The 20477-nt window shown below is 33.0% G+C and overlaps 1 protein-coding gene across 1 annotated transcript in view; it reads right to left on the bottom strand.

Annotated features, from left to right (window-relative positions):
• The window catches only part of LOC142223939 (fasciclin-2), a 165820-nt gene extending 145554 nt beyond the window's left edge, over positions 1–20266 (bottom strand). The window contains exon 1 of the mRNA XM_075293745.1: positions 18820–20266. Within this exon, the coding sequence (XP_075149860.1) occupies positions 18820–18865 (46 nt within the window). The 5' untranslated portion in view covers positions 18866–20266. The remainder of the gene's footprint in view (positions 1–18819) is intronic.
• Positions 20267–20477: the final 211 nt, after the last annotated feature.

The following is a 20477-nucleotide window of genomic DNA, read 5'->3' on the forward strand; positions in this document are numbered from 1 at the left end:
AAATGTTAACTAATAAATGGAATACATTATTCCTAATTTCTACGAAAATCACATCGTTCAAACAAATAAAAATGGCTTTGGCGCTATACGAAGTTCAACTTTCTTCACAATGAGTTCATTTGAACTTAAAGAAGGGGTCACTTTTTTCTGGGTGTAGAGACTCGAGATTTGCCTCTAAAATAAAAATAAATTTTAGCGGCAAAACTCGAACGCTTTTATTTTTGAATGTGTCCGTCAACTCCTATTGGAACTAAATTTTGTTTTTATACATTTTACTGTTTAAAATATCACAATTTTCCCCTTTTTTTCATTTTACTGTCCCAAGTCTAAAAGAGTATAGTGCCCTTTCGTTATTTTTGATGAAGATCCCTTTGTAATTTTTATATATTTTCCACTGTTTTGTTTTTAATTTCCTTTGTCTGAATATTTTGACTTACTCGTCGCATGTTCCGATTTCTTTTGAGGATCCAAGGAAAAAAATTGTGCCGATAATGTGCCATACATAAAATAAAATGGTGCACCCTCAAAAAAATCGCTTCTCTAACATATGTTCCAAACATATTTTGCAGGAAGCACATATATTATTGGATATTGCCGAAACATTATTATATTTGTTTTATGTGAACATATTATATTTTTGGAAGCATTTTGAGCCCAAAAATATTATATGCTTGGAAGAATTTTCCCCAAGAAGATTGTGCTCATTCCCTCACATAATTTTTAGTTCTCGGCACCTTTTTCTGTAATACAAATAATGTTGAAGAAATTATTCAATTTTATAATTTTTTTAAATTTTACCTTTCGCCTGGACAGAGAATCGAACCGGGAACCATGCAATTTGTAAGCCAACACACTACCACTGTTATAGTCACCAATAGACAATTATCGTTATAAGTTACATTTATATAGCATAGCTTGCAGCGCCCACGAGCCCATGCAAACATAACATTATTTGTTGGCCACGTGGAGCAGTGGTTAGCATACGTTCCGATTTCTTTTAACGAACCAAGAAAAAAATGTAGCCCATAATGCCAAAATGATAAACAAAACACATGTCCACACATACATAAAATGCTGCTCTCAAGGCGAAAACACATGCTGTTTTTTTTTTCAAATGTCTATTCTCTTGGTTCGGAATGTCTATACTCATACTCATTCTAATATTTAAATTAAATAATTTTTAGACTTAAGCATATCAAATTTTTGGACTTATCATAAAACAGTTTTTCGAAACAACATACAAGCGGTTTCACAGAAATTGCTCTCTTTTCATTCTCTCACTGTGTTATGTTGATATATTTCGTCAACCCTCCCGGTTTCCATCTCCATTTCTTTCTCTATACTCTCTCTCTCTGTCGCTCTCTGAATAAAATATCACAACATATATATGTTTACTCGAAATTTGTAAATTTATATGTTTACATTCACACACATTATTTTTATAAAACATTCATGCCCAAACATAATATATTCTAACATATTAAAATATGTGTCACAAACATTTAGTGTTAGTTTAGGAACATTACATGTTTGCACTTAAATATATTTTGTTTAAAAATTGTGCCCGAAATACATTTTGTTTATATCGGAACATATGAAAAACATATTTTTCTAACAGTGTGCTCTCAAGGCAAAAACACATGCTGTTTTTTCAAATATCTTTTCTTTTGGTTCCGAATGTTTATTCTCTTTACTCCGAATACTCATTGTAATATTCAAATTAAATGATATTTAGACTTAAGCATATCAAACTTTTGGTGGAGCCTTACTAACATGCCAAGCGCATAGCCAAAACCAAAAAACTCATAAAACAGTTTTCCGAAACAACATACAAGTAGTTTCACAGAAATTGCTCTCTTTTAATTCTCTCGCTGTGTTATGTTGATATCTTTCGCCAATCCTCCCGGTTTCCATCTGTATTCCTTCCTCTATACTCTCTCTCGCTTTCTGATTTAAATATCAAAACATATATATGTTTACTCGAAATTTGTAAATATAATATAAAATATAAAAAAATATATTTACATTCACACTTATTATGTTTAGGAAACCTTATGTCCCAAACATAATATATTCTTACATATTAACATATTTCTCTGATTTAAATCTTTTTCCTTTTCCAAAAGTCTTTTCATTGAAGTCGTTTTGTCCTTATAGTTAAGTGAGGCTCCAGAAGGAAATTCTGGGGTTGGGGACCGATATAGACCAATTTTATTATGGTTATTAGTGGCCATAGGCTGACAAAACAGTGAAACCACCACGAAGGAAAATTTTGGTTAATTTCAGAAAATATAGATTATTTTTATTTATTTGTTTATAACATTTACAATAAATATAATTGTAAGCTTTGACTGCTAGGGTCTTAAGCTTATAGATTATTTTTAGAAAATTTTAAATAAATAGTATTGCAAACGCTGATATCACGCCGATATCACAAAAATATGTAAATATATTTTTCGACAAATTCAATAAAATTTATTATAATTAATTAAAGTTTTTTTTACTTCTTAGAAAAAACTTTGTAGTTTAAAGGAAGTTCAAATTGCAAAAATGTCTTCAGTGCCACACGAAGTTCAAGGTGGGCGTATTTGTAGTAAAATTTACAAATTTAAAGAAATAATCAACTATATTGTGAGAAGTACGAATTTAGTAAATCTTTATGCTTCATTTCCATTTTTTAGTTCATATCACTAACGTACGCAAACAATTTTTAGAGTAAAGGAAACTTTCTCCAAAAGTAATAATTCCTTGAACTGAAATAAAGTTAAATTGGCTTTAGTAAAATTCGCTGTTTTTGAGTGTATATTGACATAAGGTATCAAATTTCATATAGATCAAATCATATTAAAATCTAGTACCACACGGACGAAAACGACTGTTTTTTATATGTCTGGGTGTAAAAATTATGTTTGGAACAAAAAATTTTTTAACACATTATTTTTAAGTGCAAGCATATAATGTTCATAAACTAGTATAACATGTTTGCGACATATAATGTTAATATGTTAGAACATATTATGTTTGGGACATAACATTTTTTCGTAAATATAATATGTTTGAATGCAAACATATATTAATTTAGAAATAGCCTATAAACATATATGTGTTTAGAAAGAGAGACCTAGAGAGTAAGCTGCAAGCTTACTCTTGGCACCTTAAAAATATATATACACAAAGAAAAATGTGTTTGGGGTATTTGTTACAGAAGCAATTTAATTTTGAGGGTGCACATATCAACCGGTATGATGTAATTTGCTTCTCCAGGAGGCCCAAGAAGTAAAATCTGGTGATCGGTTTATGTGGGGTCTATATATAATTATAGACCGATATTAAATGAACTAATAAAGGGGAAAAATAAACATAAAGATTTACTAAATTCGTGTCTCCCACAAAATAGTTCAGAATTTCTTAAAAATCATGAACTTCGTACACGGAAAAAATTTTTACGTAATAATAAACATTATGCAACCCACATTTTATGATGCGCAATTTACAAAATATTAAGGACAAATATCTTTAAAATAATGACATTTTAAGTAAAACAAAGTTTATAATCTTTACTTCAAAAAATTATTTAATTAAATTTAGGACATACATTTTGTAAATTTTGTAAATGTAAGGAAAAATGTCCTTAAAATACACAAACAAACACATTTTTGATTTAAAGAAATTGTCGTTAAATTAACTGATATATTGAATTTTTAGATTTAAAATAAAAAAGCTTCAAATAAATAAATAAATAAATAAATATATATATATATATATATATATATATATATATATATATATATATATATATATATATATATATATATATATATATATATATATATATATATATATATATATATATATATATATATATATATATATATATATATATATATATATATATATATATATATATATATATATATATATATATATATATATATATATATATATATGTATGTATTCGAGATATAGGACAATGGTTTTTGTTGTTTTCGTTCAGTCGTTTTGTTTTTAAATGCATATATCATCTGTGATGCGCATTTAGACTGATTGTCTGTACGAAGTACACATAGTGTACCGTAGTACATGTAATGATATAATGGCATTATTTATTAGCCTATCATATATAGATATAGGACAATTTTAGTAATATCTACAATTTTTGCTACTTAGCAGTGGCGATTTTACAACAATATTGGTTAGATCTCACCAAGATGTGGTCAATTGTGGGTTGTGATATATTATTTGGCCAAGTCGGAGCCTTATTTAAAACTTTTTCTGTGGAATGTCTGGCATTACAGTGTGTAGGATATGACTACGATATGGGGAAATCAACACAGAATTTTTGTAAAATGTGGGTATTTTGGTCATAAAGGGTGATTTGTTAAGAGCTTGATAACTTTTTTTTTAAAAAAAACGCATAAAATTTGCAAAATCTCATCGGTTCTTTATTTGAAACGTTAGATTGGTCCATGACATTTACTTTTTGAAGATAATTTCATTTAAATGTTGACCGCGGCTGCGTCTTAGGTGGTCCATTCGGAAAGTCCAATTTTGGGCAACTTTTTCGAGCATTTCGGCCGGAATAGCCCGAATTTCTTCGGAAATGTTGTCTTCCAAAGCTGGAATAGTTGCTGGCTTATTTCTGTAGACTTTAGACTTGACGTAGCCCCACAAAAAATAGTCTAAAGGCGTCAAATCGCATGATCTTGGTGGCCAACTTACCGGTCCATTTCTTGAGATGAATTGTTCTCCGAAGTTTTCCCTCAAAATGGCCATAGAATCGCGAGCTGTGTGGCATGTAGCGCCATCTTGTTGAAACCACATGTCAACCAAGTTCAGTTCTTCCATTTTTGGCAACAAAAAGTTTGTTAGCATCGAACGATAGCGATCGCCATTCACCGTAACGTTGCGTCCAACAGCATCTTTGAAAAAATACGGTCCAATGATTCCACCAGCGTACAAACCACACCAAACAGTGCATTTTTCGGGATGCATGGGCAGTTCTTGAACGGCTTCTGGTTGCTCTTCACTCCAAATGCGGCAATTTTGCTTATTTACGTAGCCATTCAACCAGAAATGAGCCTCATCGCTGAACAAAATTTGTCGATAAAAAAGCGGATTTTCTGCCAACTTTTCTAGGGCCCATTCACTGAAAATTCGGCGTTGTGGCAGATCGTTCGTCTATTCATGATGAAATGTCAAAGCATACTGAGCATCTTTCTCTTTGACACCATGTCTGAAATCCCACGTGATCTGTCAAATACTAATGCATGAAAATCCTAACCTCAAAAGAATCACCCTTTATATGTATAAACCAGAAGAACAATTATATGAAAGCTTTATCTCAAGCTGAACGAAATTAGATCAAACTTGACATACTTAAGTAGCATATTAAATATATATTCTCTGTGAAAACTATCGAGTCAATTAGAGGAAAATTCCATTGAAAGTGGGTCTAAAATATGAAACCATATCTCTTTAACTCTGACATACATATATGTAGGATCTATATCTAAATCTGAACCGATTTTGACCAAATTTATTAATTCTGCTATCTCTGCAAAAATTTCACGTAAATTGGAGTATAACTTTGGACTCCGCTGTCATATGAATGTAAATTGGACGAATGATATATATGGGAGCTATATCTACATCTGAACCGATTTCAACCAAATTTGGCGCACTTAACGATACTATTAAATGTTCTTCTTGTGCAAAATTTGAAGCAAATCAAGGCAAAACTCTGGCTTTTGAGGCCATATAAGTGTAAATCGGACGAAAGATATATGCGGGAGCTATATCTAAATCTGAACCGATTTGGCGGATATAACATATTTATCATATTTTACCAGAGCCTCAAAACATTTGGCTGTGAGAAATTTTAGGAAAATACGTTGATAAATATGTCAATTATGACCAGATCGGTGATAAATATATATGGCACCTATGTACACTGAAAAAAAAGCATGCCCGGATCCAAAGATTTTGTCTTTACTTTAAAAAATTTAAGATTGATTCCGAGCCTAAGAAGCGGAGAATATAAGTAAGGATACTTTTAAGACACAATTCTCTTTTAAATTTAGGTTTTGTGTACTTGCTTCTAGTAAGCAAATTTAAATTTTTCGCTTTCTCAGCTTTTTTTCTTCATATGCTATCAAAGTCCTTTAATAACGAGTTAACGACAACTTTATTTTCCAAATTAAGAATCGACTTCCAGTAGAAATTATGCTATGTTTCAAGTAAAAACCTCTTTAAAATAAAGTTTTGAAAAACTTGTTCTATATTTCAACGATTTTTTGCTTTGTAGTCAAGATGCAAAAAGACAACAAATTTAAAGACAATTTCATTAATTTTAAAGTTTTTTTCTGAATTATTAAAGTCAAGTTGACCTTACCCCAAAAAAATTGCTTTCATGTGATACCCATTTTTAAGTGAGATCATTTAATTATAAGGACAATACGACTTCATTGAAAAGTTTATCGACTTTTATACAAGGAAAAAAACTTTATATTAGAGAAATGCGTCTTCTATGTTAAGCAAAATTTGCGTTCGTATTTTAAAGACATGAAATCTTTGACCTCACGACAATATTTTTCTCACTTAAAAATGGGTATCATACCATGAAAGAAAAAAATTTTTGGCTAAGGTCAACTTGACTTTAATAATTCAGAAAAATTCTTTAAAATTTATGAAATTGTCTTTAAATTTATTGTATTTTTGCATCTTGACTACAAAGCAAACAATCGCTAAAATATAGGACAAGTTTTTCAAAACTTTATTTTAAAGACTTTTTTTTACTTGAAACATAGCATAATTTCTAATAGAAGTCGAGTCTTAATTTGGAAAATAAAGTTGTCGTTAACTCGTTTTTAAAGGTCTTTGATAGCATACGAAGAAAAAAAGCTGAGAAAGCGAAAGATTAAAATTCGCTTCCTAGAAGCAAGTACACAAAACCTAAATTTAATAGAGAATTTTGTCTTAAAAGTATCCTTACTAGTTATCTCCGCTTCTTTGGCTCGGAATCAATACCAAAATGTTTAAAGTAAAGAAAAAAATCTTTCGAACATACTTTTTTTCAGTGTACAAATGCGCAAATTTATTATATCCTGTACCACAGTAGTGGTGAAGGGTATAGAAAATCAGTAATTTTAATACAAAAACTTTACTAAAAAAACTAATATGAAGTCAAATCTAAGCATATAAAGATTCTAGTGAAAATTGCTGAGTAGAGTTCATGTCGAAAACTTATATTTTACATATAATAAATTAACTATATCAATTGACATTTTAATTAAATAAAATAAAAACATTTCTATTAATTTGAATTTAACATTTTAATTAAATAAAAGGAAAACATTTCTATTTAAAAATATAATTGTTAAAATGTTTATTTTTCGGAAATAACTAGTTTCATACTGTTCATTTGTTCATAAAATTGTTTCACGGTTTCATTATAAATTACAAAAAAAAATTAAAAGTTTCGAAGAAATCAATTTTTTTTCAATCAAGTATATTTTTAGTTTCTAGTTATTTCTGTGATTGATACTATAATTTTCGTGCTTAAAGAAATTTCAATTAACACAGTTAATTTCGAGTTTGAATCAGATAAAAAGTTTTTTTTTTGAGCTTATAGGTAAAATTTGGTGTATTTCTAAGAAACCACTGTGTCAGCTACACAAATTGCGACAAACTGGCGAGGTAATAAAAATTCTACAAACTTGCGAGTGACAGACACAGTTACTGGCAATATATTTCAATTTTTTTTTTATATTTTCTCCTTATTCGTGGAAACTTCATTCGCGTTGCTACTAATTCAAATATCATTTGGATAACAAAGAAGCTGTTCCACTGGAAAGGAAGAGCCACTATAACATAACTGATGCCAAGATAATAAATCCAAGAGTTTTCACACAAAAATGATGAAGCCTGACAATGTGACAGTGGGAGGTGTGAGAGAGTGGCTATTCCTTCGGTTGACTTAATCGAAAGATAATACAGAGCGCGAAGAACTTTGTAGAGGCATTAGAGAAATAATGATGAACTGAAAACGATGTCAATGAAACTAAACGAAAAAAATAAGAACTAAGACAAGACACGACACCAGTGCTAACCCCACAGTAATGCTAATAAAACACAAGGACCAAAATGACAATAAAAAGAGTAATAGAGCTCATGTTCACATTGTGGAGAGGGGGGAGTGAATAGGAGTAGTATGAGAGGTATGACAACACCTATAAATGGAACAAAGGTAATAAAAACTAGACATGCGTTTAGGGATATTAATTGGCAGTCAGTAGTCAGCGGATGGCTGAAGAACTAAGTGAGAGATGGTTTATGTTTGGACATAAGACTGACTTAATCAACTATGCAGATGAACGCATAAAAAATTCTATACCACCATGATGTTGATGGTAAAATGATGGCTGTGATAAATTCTATATGTCTCCTATCCTTCTCTCTCTCTCTCTCTCTTTCTAGGAATCACAATCGAAAGCTGTGATGCCATAATAAAGAGCCCATAAAAACCGCCGTCACCGCTTTAATGATCCCACCAACCGGTTGTAAATGGCAACTTTGTCTCATTGCCACCATTTTATGGATGGTACCACCCTCTCTAGTTGACAATAGCGATTCATGTATTTTCCATGATGATGATGATGATCGATTTCTTTTAGGTAAACTAAAACTAATTGTCAGATTTTTATTATAACAAAAGCATTAAGGCTCTATGTGTGGCAGTAAAAGAATTTTATGAGGATTAGCAAATGAAATTAGATACGAAGAAAAGTGCTGTCACTTGGAATTTAATTAAAATACTAAAATGTTTGATGTAGCTTAAATTAATTGGTAGAAAATTGATATACATTAGGATGCAAAGACTACACTCACAAAAAGCTTACTGGAATCCAAAGATTTGAAAATTCCCTTAAGGATTTTGGTATTGATTCCCAGCCAAGGATGCGGTTGTTTTAAAATAAAAGCATGTTTGAGAGCACCTATTTACCTATAAGATAATCATTCTAAAAACAAATCCCGAACGATTTATTTTCGAAATGTACATGAATATGGGTTTCAATTTATTAGTGTGATTGATCACAGTTTTTTGTTTGAGGTTAAGGAAGACGATAAAAACCTCGTAATATACCATGGCTTCGGGCAAACACAACATTTTTCTTTCAGCATTATATATTTGTGTCACCCATACAGGGATGGAATGTGCAGTACTATAGTACTTTTTTTAATACTTTTTCATTCTGATCAGTACCGTAGTACTCCCGCGAATGACTTAGTAACTTCCCTGCCAATATTTTGTGAATTTTACGGCACTTCTGAGAATCCAAACCACGTCGAAAAAAGGCGTATGTTATACGATATCCAAAACTCGTCGCAAAAGTGGCGTCACTATTGAGAAGTTGTACCACGCCAAGTTACTACAAAAATGTGTCGCTTGAGTGCAATTATTAGGTGCCTTTTTAGATAAAATTAAAATGACGCCAATAAGAGCCCCTTCAAACTATTAGGAAAAGTGAATTTTAAGATAGTTGTAAAAGAATCATTGTGGTCAAGTAAAATACGATTGTTTAGATGTTTTGTAATTTGAATAAAAATTTATAAATTATTCCAGGTATAACATTTATACGAATAAAAACACATTGAATATAATGCCTAAAAAATGGAATTATGTTGATTTATGAGTTGCAATTCTGCTATATTCGGCTGGTATTCCAGCGTCTATCAGTGTTTATTCTTGATGGAGGCAGTGTGTCTGGAAAAATATCTGAAAAACTATCACTTTATTCCATTTGAAAAGTCGAAAATTGTTCACCAATATACCTATCACAATTTTAAGCGTAATAACTATGTTTTCACTACTTCATTTTCGTTTTTATTTAAATAAATTATAATAAGCTAGTTGCGCTAGCTGTTTCACAAAATATGCAAGAATATACGGCCGTAAGTTCGGCCAGGCCGAAGCTTATGTACCCACCACCATGGATTGCGTAGAAACTTCTACTGAAGACTGTCATCCACAATCGAATTACTTGGGTAAATACGTTTCAAAATTTTCAATAGAAATAAAATTTTGACAACATTTTCTATAGAAGTAAAATTTGGACAAAATTTTCTATAGAAATACGATTTTAACAAAATCTATATATATATATATAAAATTCAATCTATGTTTGTTTATTTGTTTGTTTGTTTGTTTGTTTGTATGAACCGATTTGGCTCCGAAACGGCTGAACCGATTTACTTGAAACTTTCAGAGATCATAGGGGACGTTCATGTGGTGAAAATAGGGTACCTCATTTTTTGACACCTGGTCGCGGAGGGGGACCTCCCCTTTGTCGGACTTTTTGAAAATTGGACCAAAGTTGACCGATTTGCTTGAAATTTTCATTGAAGGTTGAGGCGGGCAATTAGACAAAGATCCGCTACTTTATATTTCGATATTTGGTGGCGGAGGGGGACCTCCCCTTTGTTCGACTTTTTTTTAAAGTACAGTGAAAAAACTAAAATTCTCTAAATTATCTGAGATTTAAAGAGAACATGCGGTGAGGTTATGGAATTAATATGGGGTACCTGATGATTTCATATGCGGACGGGGAGGGGGACCTCCCCCTTGCCTTACTTTTTGAAACTTGGAACAAAATTATGCGATTTGCATGAAATTTTCATTGAATGTTGGGGTTGGCATCTAGACAAAAATCCGCTACATTATTTTTCGATATTTAGTCGGGGAGGGGGCCACCCCTTTGTCCGACTTCTTTTAAAGTACAGTGAAAACAAAACTAAACTCCCCCGACTGAAATTTTACGGAAAAATGGGTGAGGTTATGAAATTTATATCAGGTTCCTGATTTTTTAATAAAAATAAAAGGGCATAGGGAGACATCCGCTTCTCTTAAGTACATACAGAGAAACAATTCAACTTTACCGAGTTACTTGAAATTTACAGAGGACTGGGGAGAGATCATAACCTCTGTCAACCGTAATAGTTGATACCTGATTTTGTGATTTTTGGACGGAAGAGAGGCCGCCCCTTTAGGCTTATAATTTGCTTGACATTTTCTGGGACGTTTACAAAAGATACGCTTTTCGGCATTTGGTCGGGGAGGAGGTCCTCCTCTAAAACTGCAAAAAAATGGCTCTATTAACCATGTTCCTTAATCTATATCTGTCCATAAAGCTCGAAAAATAATTGTATAATTAGATATAATGCATTTGGACGTCAATTGCCTGTTTCGGTATCATGAAATATAAAAAAATTAAGTTTTCTTGAAATTTACAAAGGAAGCGGGGGAAAAGGTTATAAATGAAGAGGCAACCTTCATTGCCCCACACTTGAAGGAAAGTTTCAAGAATTTTCAGGGAAGGTTAGGGGTGCTATTCACTACGGTGTTTGTTGATATTGTATCGGGGAAAGTGACGTCCCTTTAAAACAATAGAGCAAAAATTAAACATCTCCGATCTACTTGAAATTTACAGGGAACGTGGGAGGAGGTGATGAAATTTATACATGATTTTTAAATTAATATATGATTTTTCGATATCTGGTTGGGGAAGGGGAAAATTGAAATAAACTTTGTCGATTTACTTCGATAGAATTTATAGGGACCATTGAGTAGTTGCGAAATTAATATAGGGTACGTGATAGTCCGATATCAAGTCAGAGTGGAGCGAAGGTGGGGAGAGAGTTCCCTTTTGTCGGTTTTTTCTCTTAAATTGAAAGTGGAGGGTTGTCCGTAAATGGGAACTCGGTATATAATTTTATGATTTTTGCACAGGCTTCTTTCTTCCAGACTTCTTATTAGTAAAGAGAGGGTTCCCTTTTGTCCGTTTTTTTTTCTTCTTAAGTTGAAAGTAGAGGGTTGTCCGTAAATGGGAACTCGGTACATAATTTTATGATTTTTGCACAGGCTTCTGCCTTCTTCTTCTTTTTAAAAGAACTTAAATTTACATGAAATTGGCAGCCAACGTAGAGGGTGAATTATTTTCCAAATGTTAATGTGGTAAAATTTTTTACTACTTTTGCCTTTTCCGATTTATTATTTATATAGTTATTTATTATAATATAATGCTTAATTTTCAGATATGTTGAGGAGAAGGATACCTTTCCTTGACAAACCACACTTAAAATTCACAAGAAATATAGAAGAAGGTACACCCTCTCCCGCCGTAATTGTACCTATAAACGAAAAATCAAGTAGTCCGATTTGTTTAAAAGAATTCAAATCTTTTCGAATCAGCACGAAGGATATAGTTGACTAAGTTAACGCAAAATGTTCCTCCAAATACGCTTCGGAAGGCGCAGCGAAGCGGGCCGGGTTACGCTAGTTTTCTATAGAAATAAAATTTTGACAAAATTTTCAAAAGATTTAAAATTTTGACAACATTCTCTATAGAATTAAAATTTTGACAACATTTCCTATAGAAATCAAATTTTGCCACAATTTTCTATACAAATAAAATTTGACAAAATTTTCTATAGGAATAAAATTTTGACAAAATTTTTTCGTGTGATTGGGGATCGGCTACATATAACTATAGACCGATATGGAACAATTTTGGTATGGTTATTAGCGGCCATATACTAACACCACGTTGCAAATTTGAACCGGATCGGATGAATTTTGCTCCTCCAAGAGGCTCCGGAGTTCTAATCTGGGGATTGCTTTATATGGGGGCTATATATTATTATGGACTGATATGGACACATTTTTGAATGGTTGTTAGAGACTATATACTAATACCATGTACCAAATTTCAGCCGGATCGGATGAAATTTGCTTCTCTTAGAGGATCCGCAAACCAAATCTGGGAATCGGTTTATATGGGGGCTATATATAATTATGGACCGATATGGACCAATTTTTACATGGTTGTTAGAAACCATATACTAACACCACGTACCAAATTTCAACCGGATCGGATGAAATTTGCTGCTCTAAGACTCCGGAGTTCAAATCTGGGGATCGGTTTATATGGGAGTTATAATAATTATGGACCGATATGGACCAATTTTTGCATGGTTGTTAGAGACCATATACTTATACCATGTACCAAATTTCAGCCGTATCGGATGAAATTTGCTTCTCTTTGAGGCTTCGCAAGCCAAATCTGGGGATCGGTTTATATGGGGGCTATATATAATTATGGACCGATGTGGTCCATAAGCAAGGATGTTAAGGACCATATACCAACACCATGTGCCAAATTTCAGCCGGATCGTGATTTCAACAGACGGACGGATGGACGGACATGCTCAGATCGACTCAGAATTTCACCACGACCCAGAATATATATACTTTATGGGGTCTTAGAGCAATATTTCGATGTGTTGCAAACGGAATGACAAAGTTAATATACCCCCCATCCTATGGTGAGGGTATAAAAATAGCTCTTGTAACAATAGTGATGGCAAAATACTTTCATGTACACTTCGTACTTTTTAATACGCTTCCCCCATCACAGTTGGCGACTGTTGTATTGTCACTTAGGAGTCTGTGCTAGCGATGAGGACGAAATGGAACTTTGAAATGCTGGCAGGGTTTTGTGAACGCAGTTTCGACCCGTTTTCATGGTACATAATTTTTACAAAATATTTCAATGTTTGGAATGTCTTCAAAAAATTTATTTGCTAACAAACAGAAAATTCCAACAACGCAATTCCCCTTTTAACTAAATTATTCTCTGGTGAGAGAAAAAATGAAAACAATTTATTTTCTTATTTTTATTTAAGTGTTAAAACAACAAATAAAATATTGAACAAATCCTAAATTTAGTGAAAAGTTCTTTTTCGCAAAAAAAAAACCTTTTTTATACTTTCTAAAAAATTGATTTTTCCATACCTGCACCCATAGTATTATTAGTCATAACGCAGATTCGGGTAGCACCTACTTTGAAGAGAGATTTCACTCATGGGAGAGTTTTATGTATTGTACACACAGAAAAAATTTCCGTAGTTAAACTAATGCTAAATTTAATTTATTTTTATTGTAAAAAAAAAACATTTGTTTGTTGTTAAATTTTATTACTTGTTGCGAAATTGTACACAGCCCAATGAAATTTTCGATCTTTTTAAGATTGGGGATTTTTGGGGCCAAGTGCTAGAAAACTACTGGCAACACTGGTAATAAGACACCAAAGAATAACTTCTCAAGATGTTCTTTATTAGTATGAGTGCAAAATAAAGAACACAGTTTCAAATCTGCCATTTGTTATCACATATATATTTTTAGAAGATTCTTATACCCACCACCATAGAATGGTGACGGGGGTATAATAAGTATGTCATTCCGTTTTGTAACACATCGATTTTTATTCTTGATCAAGGAGAAATTCTAGACGATATAGCCATGTCCGTCTGTCTGGATGTCTGTTGTAATCACGCTACAGCCTCCATAAAAAAGCTATCTTGCTTAATTTTTCCACAAACTCGTTTTTTGTCTCCAAGCAGGCCAAGTACGAAGATGGGCTATATCGGTCCATGTTTTTGTATAGCCCCAATATAAACCGACCCCCCGATTTAGGATCTTGAGCTTCTAGAAACCGTATTTTCTATCCGATTTGCCTGAAATTGGAAACCTAGAGGTATTTTAGGACCATAAAGATGTGTTCCGAAAACGGTGAGTATCGGTTCATTTTTTGATATAGCTCCCATATAGACGGATCTCCCGATTTTACTTCTTGGGCTCCTAAATTGAAAATGGAAATTTAAAGAAATTGTGGGACCACAACTACGTGTGTTGAAAATGAGGTGTATGGGTCCATGTTTTGGTATAGCCCCCATAAGATTTTATTCCTTGGGTTTCTAGAAACCGTAGTTTATATTCGATTAGCCTGAAATTGTAAATATACTGGTATTTTAGACTCACAAAAACGTGTATCGGATTTAGATTTTATCGGTCCATTTGGTAAGGCCTCTATATAGACCGATTTCAGATCAGGGACAGAAGGTGCACTGATCATGAAAATTGCTTGAAATTTACAAATTTTTCTTATCGTAATCATTTAAATAATTGGGGTAAAAGTCTAAAGATTTTAGATTTCAAATCAAGGCGTTATTTCTTGCACACTTACAAGAGATGTTAATAATTCCTCTAAAACTTAAACCAAAAATAGTTCTTAGAAATTCATAATCTGATCTAGTCTTCATAGGTAAAATCTTTAAATTTATCTTCGAGATGTGTACAAGTTGAAGTGCTCTGCTTGGGAGAATAACTGTCATCAAACCCCCTGAAATTTCAAAGGAAACTATAATATTTGATTCATGGTGGTGGGTATGTAAGGGCGTTTTCGTTTCGCAAAAAATATGTTGCCCTGGTGTTACACTACTTCTTCCCACGTTGTATTTTCGCTCAAATAATAGTGTCATTCCAAAGTTATTGTTAAATCATAATATTGTGAGAGATACAGGATCAAAAATCTATGACAGTGTCCTTCATAGTTTGCAATCAATTTGGAGAATGTTGCACCTTTTTCCCCAATCAAAATCGCCATAAGATTCGGCCCGACTTACTGCTGTGTACACTTGTTTTTCTATCGTTTTTATACCCTCCATCATAGGATGGGGGTATATTAACTTTGTCATTCCGTTTGTAACACATCGAAATATTGCTCTAAGACCCAATAAAATATATATATTCTGGGTCGTGGTGAAATTCTGAGTCGATCTAAGCATGTCCGTCCGTCCGTCCGTCCGTCCGTCTGTTGAAATCACGCTAACTTCCGAACGAAACAAGCTATCGACTTGAAACTTGGCACAAGTAGTTGCCAATCGACTTGAAACTTGGCACAAGTAGTTGCCTCTAAAAGAAGCATATTTCATCCGATCCGGCTGAAATTTGGTATATGGTGTTGGTATATGGTCTCTAACAACCATGCAAAAATTGGTCCACATCGGTCCATAATTATATATAGCCCCCATATAAACCGATCCCCAGATTTGGCTTGCGGAGCCTAAAAGAGAAGCATATTTCATCCGATCCGGCTGAAATTTGGTATATGGTGTTGGTATATGGTCTCTAACAACCATGCAAAAATTGGTCCACATCGGTCCATAATTATATATAGCGCCCATATAAACCGATCCCCAGATTTGGGTTGCGGAGCCTCAAAGAGAAGCAAATTTCATCCGATCCGGCTGAAATTTGATACATGATGTTGGTATATGGTCTCTAATAATCATGCAAAAATTGGTCCATATCGGTCCTTAATTATATATAGCCCCCATATAAACCGATCCCCAGATTTGACTTGTGGAGCCTCTAAGAGAAGCATATTTCATCCGATCCGGCTGAAATTTGGTACATGGTGTTGGTATATGGTCTATAATAATCATGCAAAAATTGGTCCACATCGGTCCATAATTATATATAGCCCCCATATAAACCGATCCCCAGATTTGGCTTGTGGAGCCTCAAAGAGAAGCAAATTTCATCCGATCCGGCTGAAATTTGATACATGATGTTGGTATATGGTCTCTAACAACCATGCAAAAATTGGTCCACATCGCTCCATAGTTATATACAGACCCCATATAAACCGATCTCCAGACTTGGCTTGCGAAGCCTCAAAGAGAAGCAAATTGCATCCGATCCGGCTGAAATTTGGTACATGGTATTGGTATATGGTCTCTAACAACCGTGCAAAAATTGGTCCACATCGGTCCATAATTATATATAGCGCCCATATAAACCGAATCCCAGATTTGGGTTGCGGAGCCTCAAAGAGAAGCAAATTTCAACCGATCCGCCTGAAATTTGGTACATGATATTGGTATATAGTCTCTAACAACTATGCAAAAATTGGTCCACATCGGTTCGTAATTATATATAGCCCCGATATAAACCGATCCGCAGATTTGGCTTGCGAAGTCTCCAAGAGAAGCAAATTTCATCCAATCCGGTTGTAATTTGGAACATGGTGTTAGTATATGATCTTTAACAACCGTGCCATAATTGGTCCATATCGGTCCATAATAATATATAGCCCCCATATAAAACGTTCTCTAGATTTGACCTCCGGAGCCTCTTGGAGGAGCAAAATTCATCCGATCCGGTTCAAATTAGGAACGTGGTGTTAGTATATGGTCGCTAACAACCATACCAAAATTGGTCCAATCACACAAAAATTGGTCCATATCGGTTCATAATCATGGTTGCCACTAGAGCCAAAAATAATCTACCAAAATTTTATTTCTAGAGAAATTTTTGTTAAAATTTTATTCGGTTCATAATAAAATTTTCATCATTGTCAACATTTTGTTTCTATAGAAAATTTTGTCAAAATTTTATTTCTATAGAAAATTTTGTTCAAATTTTATTCGGTTCATAATCATGGTTGCCACTCGAGCCAAAAATAATCTACCAAGATTTTATTTCTATAGAAAATTTTGTCAAAAGTTTATTTCTATAGAAAATTTTGTTAAAATTGTATTTCTGTAGAAATTTTTGTCAAAATTTTGTTTCTATAGAAAATTTTGTCAAAATTTTATGTCTACTTTGTCAAACTGAATTATATACGTATTGGATCGATCTTTTTTGATTTAATATATATCACGTGTGGACTTACATACAATTTAGAAGATGGTGTTAGGAGGTTTTAAGATACCTTGCCATCGGCAAGGGTTACCGCAACTTAAGTAATTCGATTGTGGATGGCAGTGTTTAGAAGAAGTTTCTACGCAATCCATGATGGAGGGTACATAAGCTTCGGCCTGGCCGAACTTACGGCCGTATATACTTGTTTTCGTATATTTTTGTAATTGGAAAAATTACAAAATTAAAAATGTTGATTTAATTTTATTTTTTTTATATAGAGTTTCTATTCTCTTTTAGTGCGAACCTTAACTTATATATTCAGTCATTGGATTTTGCACCTATGTTTAGTTCATACAATTCTTAAGAAACACAATGATAAAGAGGTTTGCATTGGGCTGTTGGAAATGTTCAAAATATAACATTAAACTAAAGCCAAATTAATTTTTGCCATAAAAATAAATTAAATTTAGCAGCATTTTATCTACAGACATTTTCTCCTGTGTGGTAATAAATTTTTTCTGTTGTTTTTATTTCGATCCAATTCAATAAAAGTCATTTACCAAACTCAAATATTCATTAAGCCAATAGAATAACATTTTTGAAATCCTAAAAAATCCCTAAAATATCCAAGCTAAGTAAAAATTGTTGGCATAGAAATAGAACCCAAAATTACCTTCCATCCAAATGATAAAAATGTCATAAAACACAATAAGGATATGACAATATACCCTAAATCCTTTATCATAACACAAAAATATAAGAATGTAGAAAAATTTCCCAAAGTTTTGAATTAAAAGAAAATTGCAATGGATTGTTTATGTTATTGAATAACCAATGCAGAGTCATCTTAAGCCCTCAAGCTAAATAAGTGACAATGCAGTTTGCCCTTAAAAACAAACTAACCCAAAAAGTATTAAAGGATAAAACAAAAGACAAAACAAAAATCTTTCGTATATCCTTATGGGTCTGAGAGTGTGTGCGAGAGTGTGTGTGCGGTTTTTGGTCTATGTAGAAAGGACCAAGCAAATATTTTATATCCATGGCCAAACAGAAACTTGGAAGAAAACAAAACCAATTTTTTGCTTGGTAAAATATACGCAAAATGCATTTTTCACATAACTCGAAGAGATTTACAATTCCATACAAAAATCATCATCATCATGAACACACGAACAAACCCAAATACATGGGAACATGACACTCTGCTTAAAAAGGATACGATGAGAAATACACAAATAAGGAAAATGGAGGGAAAAAAATATTATTAAAATTCATACCATTTTGAGCAAAGAGAAAATACAATAAAAACGATAATAAATCCATAGTTAGTCCTCGGGGTATACAACAGCTTGTGAGAGATATATAGGGAGAAGAGTTGAATCGGATGGTGTTGATGATATTGCTGCTTCTGGTTTTTTGTTTGTTTTTTTTTTCTGTGACAATGAAATGCAGTTTTTGGTTAACTGGGTGATATTTCCAATTGATGACAATGAGCTGGATTGGGCCTTATTCCCCCATCAAGCTATGATAACAGCTGCCTTTTGCTATATAGGGATATTGATATTGGCGATTTCTTTATGATGGTCAAGTTTTATTTTGTGTGATTTTTTTTTTTGCGGAGGTCTTTATTTTACGATTTCACAATAATCCATCCGTTTGGCCATTGGCATTGTTTTGCGAATTTGTGTATTTGAGAGATTTTTTCACTGTTTCTTTATTTTATGGCTTTTTTTCATTAAAAGCCATTTTATGCTATTGGCATTTCATAGAAAATAAACATTGAAACACTGTGTTTTTTATGGATTTTTCATGAAAATATCAGACTTAATGAGATGTGTTGTGAGGGCAACAGGCTGCACCTAGAATTTATTTTTATTTTTTTTTTTTATTATTTTTATTTTATTCAATTATGGAATTTTTGGGCGAGTAATCATTTTTTTATATACATAAAATTTCATATATTTTTGTTGTTGTTTTATTTTTAATTTTTGGTTTTATTTTTTTCTATTTATCACTCACGCAACTATGACAATGACATCATATTCACATTTCATCTTTTTTTCTTTGGTTTTGGGGTAAGGACCCTAGCTCTTTCGCAAAAATAAAATAGTTGCCCAAGTCTGTCACTACCACTCAAATATTCGTTAAAAATTCAACAGACACTGACACCATGAATTAATGGCCCGCACCTACTCACACACAAACACAAGATGCGTGGTTGAGTGATGTCAACATTTCCGGTAAACATCACATAACACACACACTCACACATACACACACTAGGTTGAATGTCAACAAACACTTAAAACAAAACAAACACCAAATTTGTTAAAAATTCAAAAGAGAGCTTCCATGTTTTCCTTAAAATTTTAAGAACATTTCACCACATTTCTTTGGTGTAACACGAACACACACTCGCTCACTCACTCTCACACGGACACAAACTTAAAACCGTTTCCCATTGAATTCGTTTTGTGCCATATATCCGTTTCCGTTTGATTTATTCTTGCAAATGTTGTTTATCAGCCCGCTGTTCGATTACAACTAAATTGCAAAATTGTCACGAAGACCATGAATTGGTCCTTTTCGTAACTCTTCTATGAATTATGAGGAGATATGGGGCTATGGCATGAACCGACTTCCGATGCCGATTGCCTTGCACGCACGATTCCCGTTTGGAAAATTCGAAAGACTCTCAATTGTTTCGTCCTTAATAGCCGATGCGTGTATGGTTTTCCTTACTCATTTAGTGAAAGGAAATTGTTATGCGATCCGATACATGCGAATGAATGAATTCTCTGCGATGGCAAATGGTAGACTGAGCTATTTTCCAAAATTGTTTAAAACTTAAATGTTTGTTGCTGTTGCCGAATTGTGCCAGAGTCCTATAGCAAACAGGAGTCATAACCTACACATGAACACTCAATCACACGAA

This window comes from Haematobia irritans, chromosome 2, assembly GCF_050003625.1.
Source record: "Haematobia irritans isolate KBUSLIRL chromosome 2, ASM5000362v1, whole genome shotgun sequence".
In the NCBI taxonomy this organism is placed as follows: domain Eukaryota; kingdom Metazoa; phylum Arthropoda; class Insecta; order Diptera; family Muscidae; genus Haematobia; species Haematobia irritans.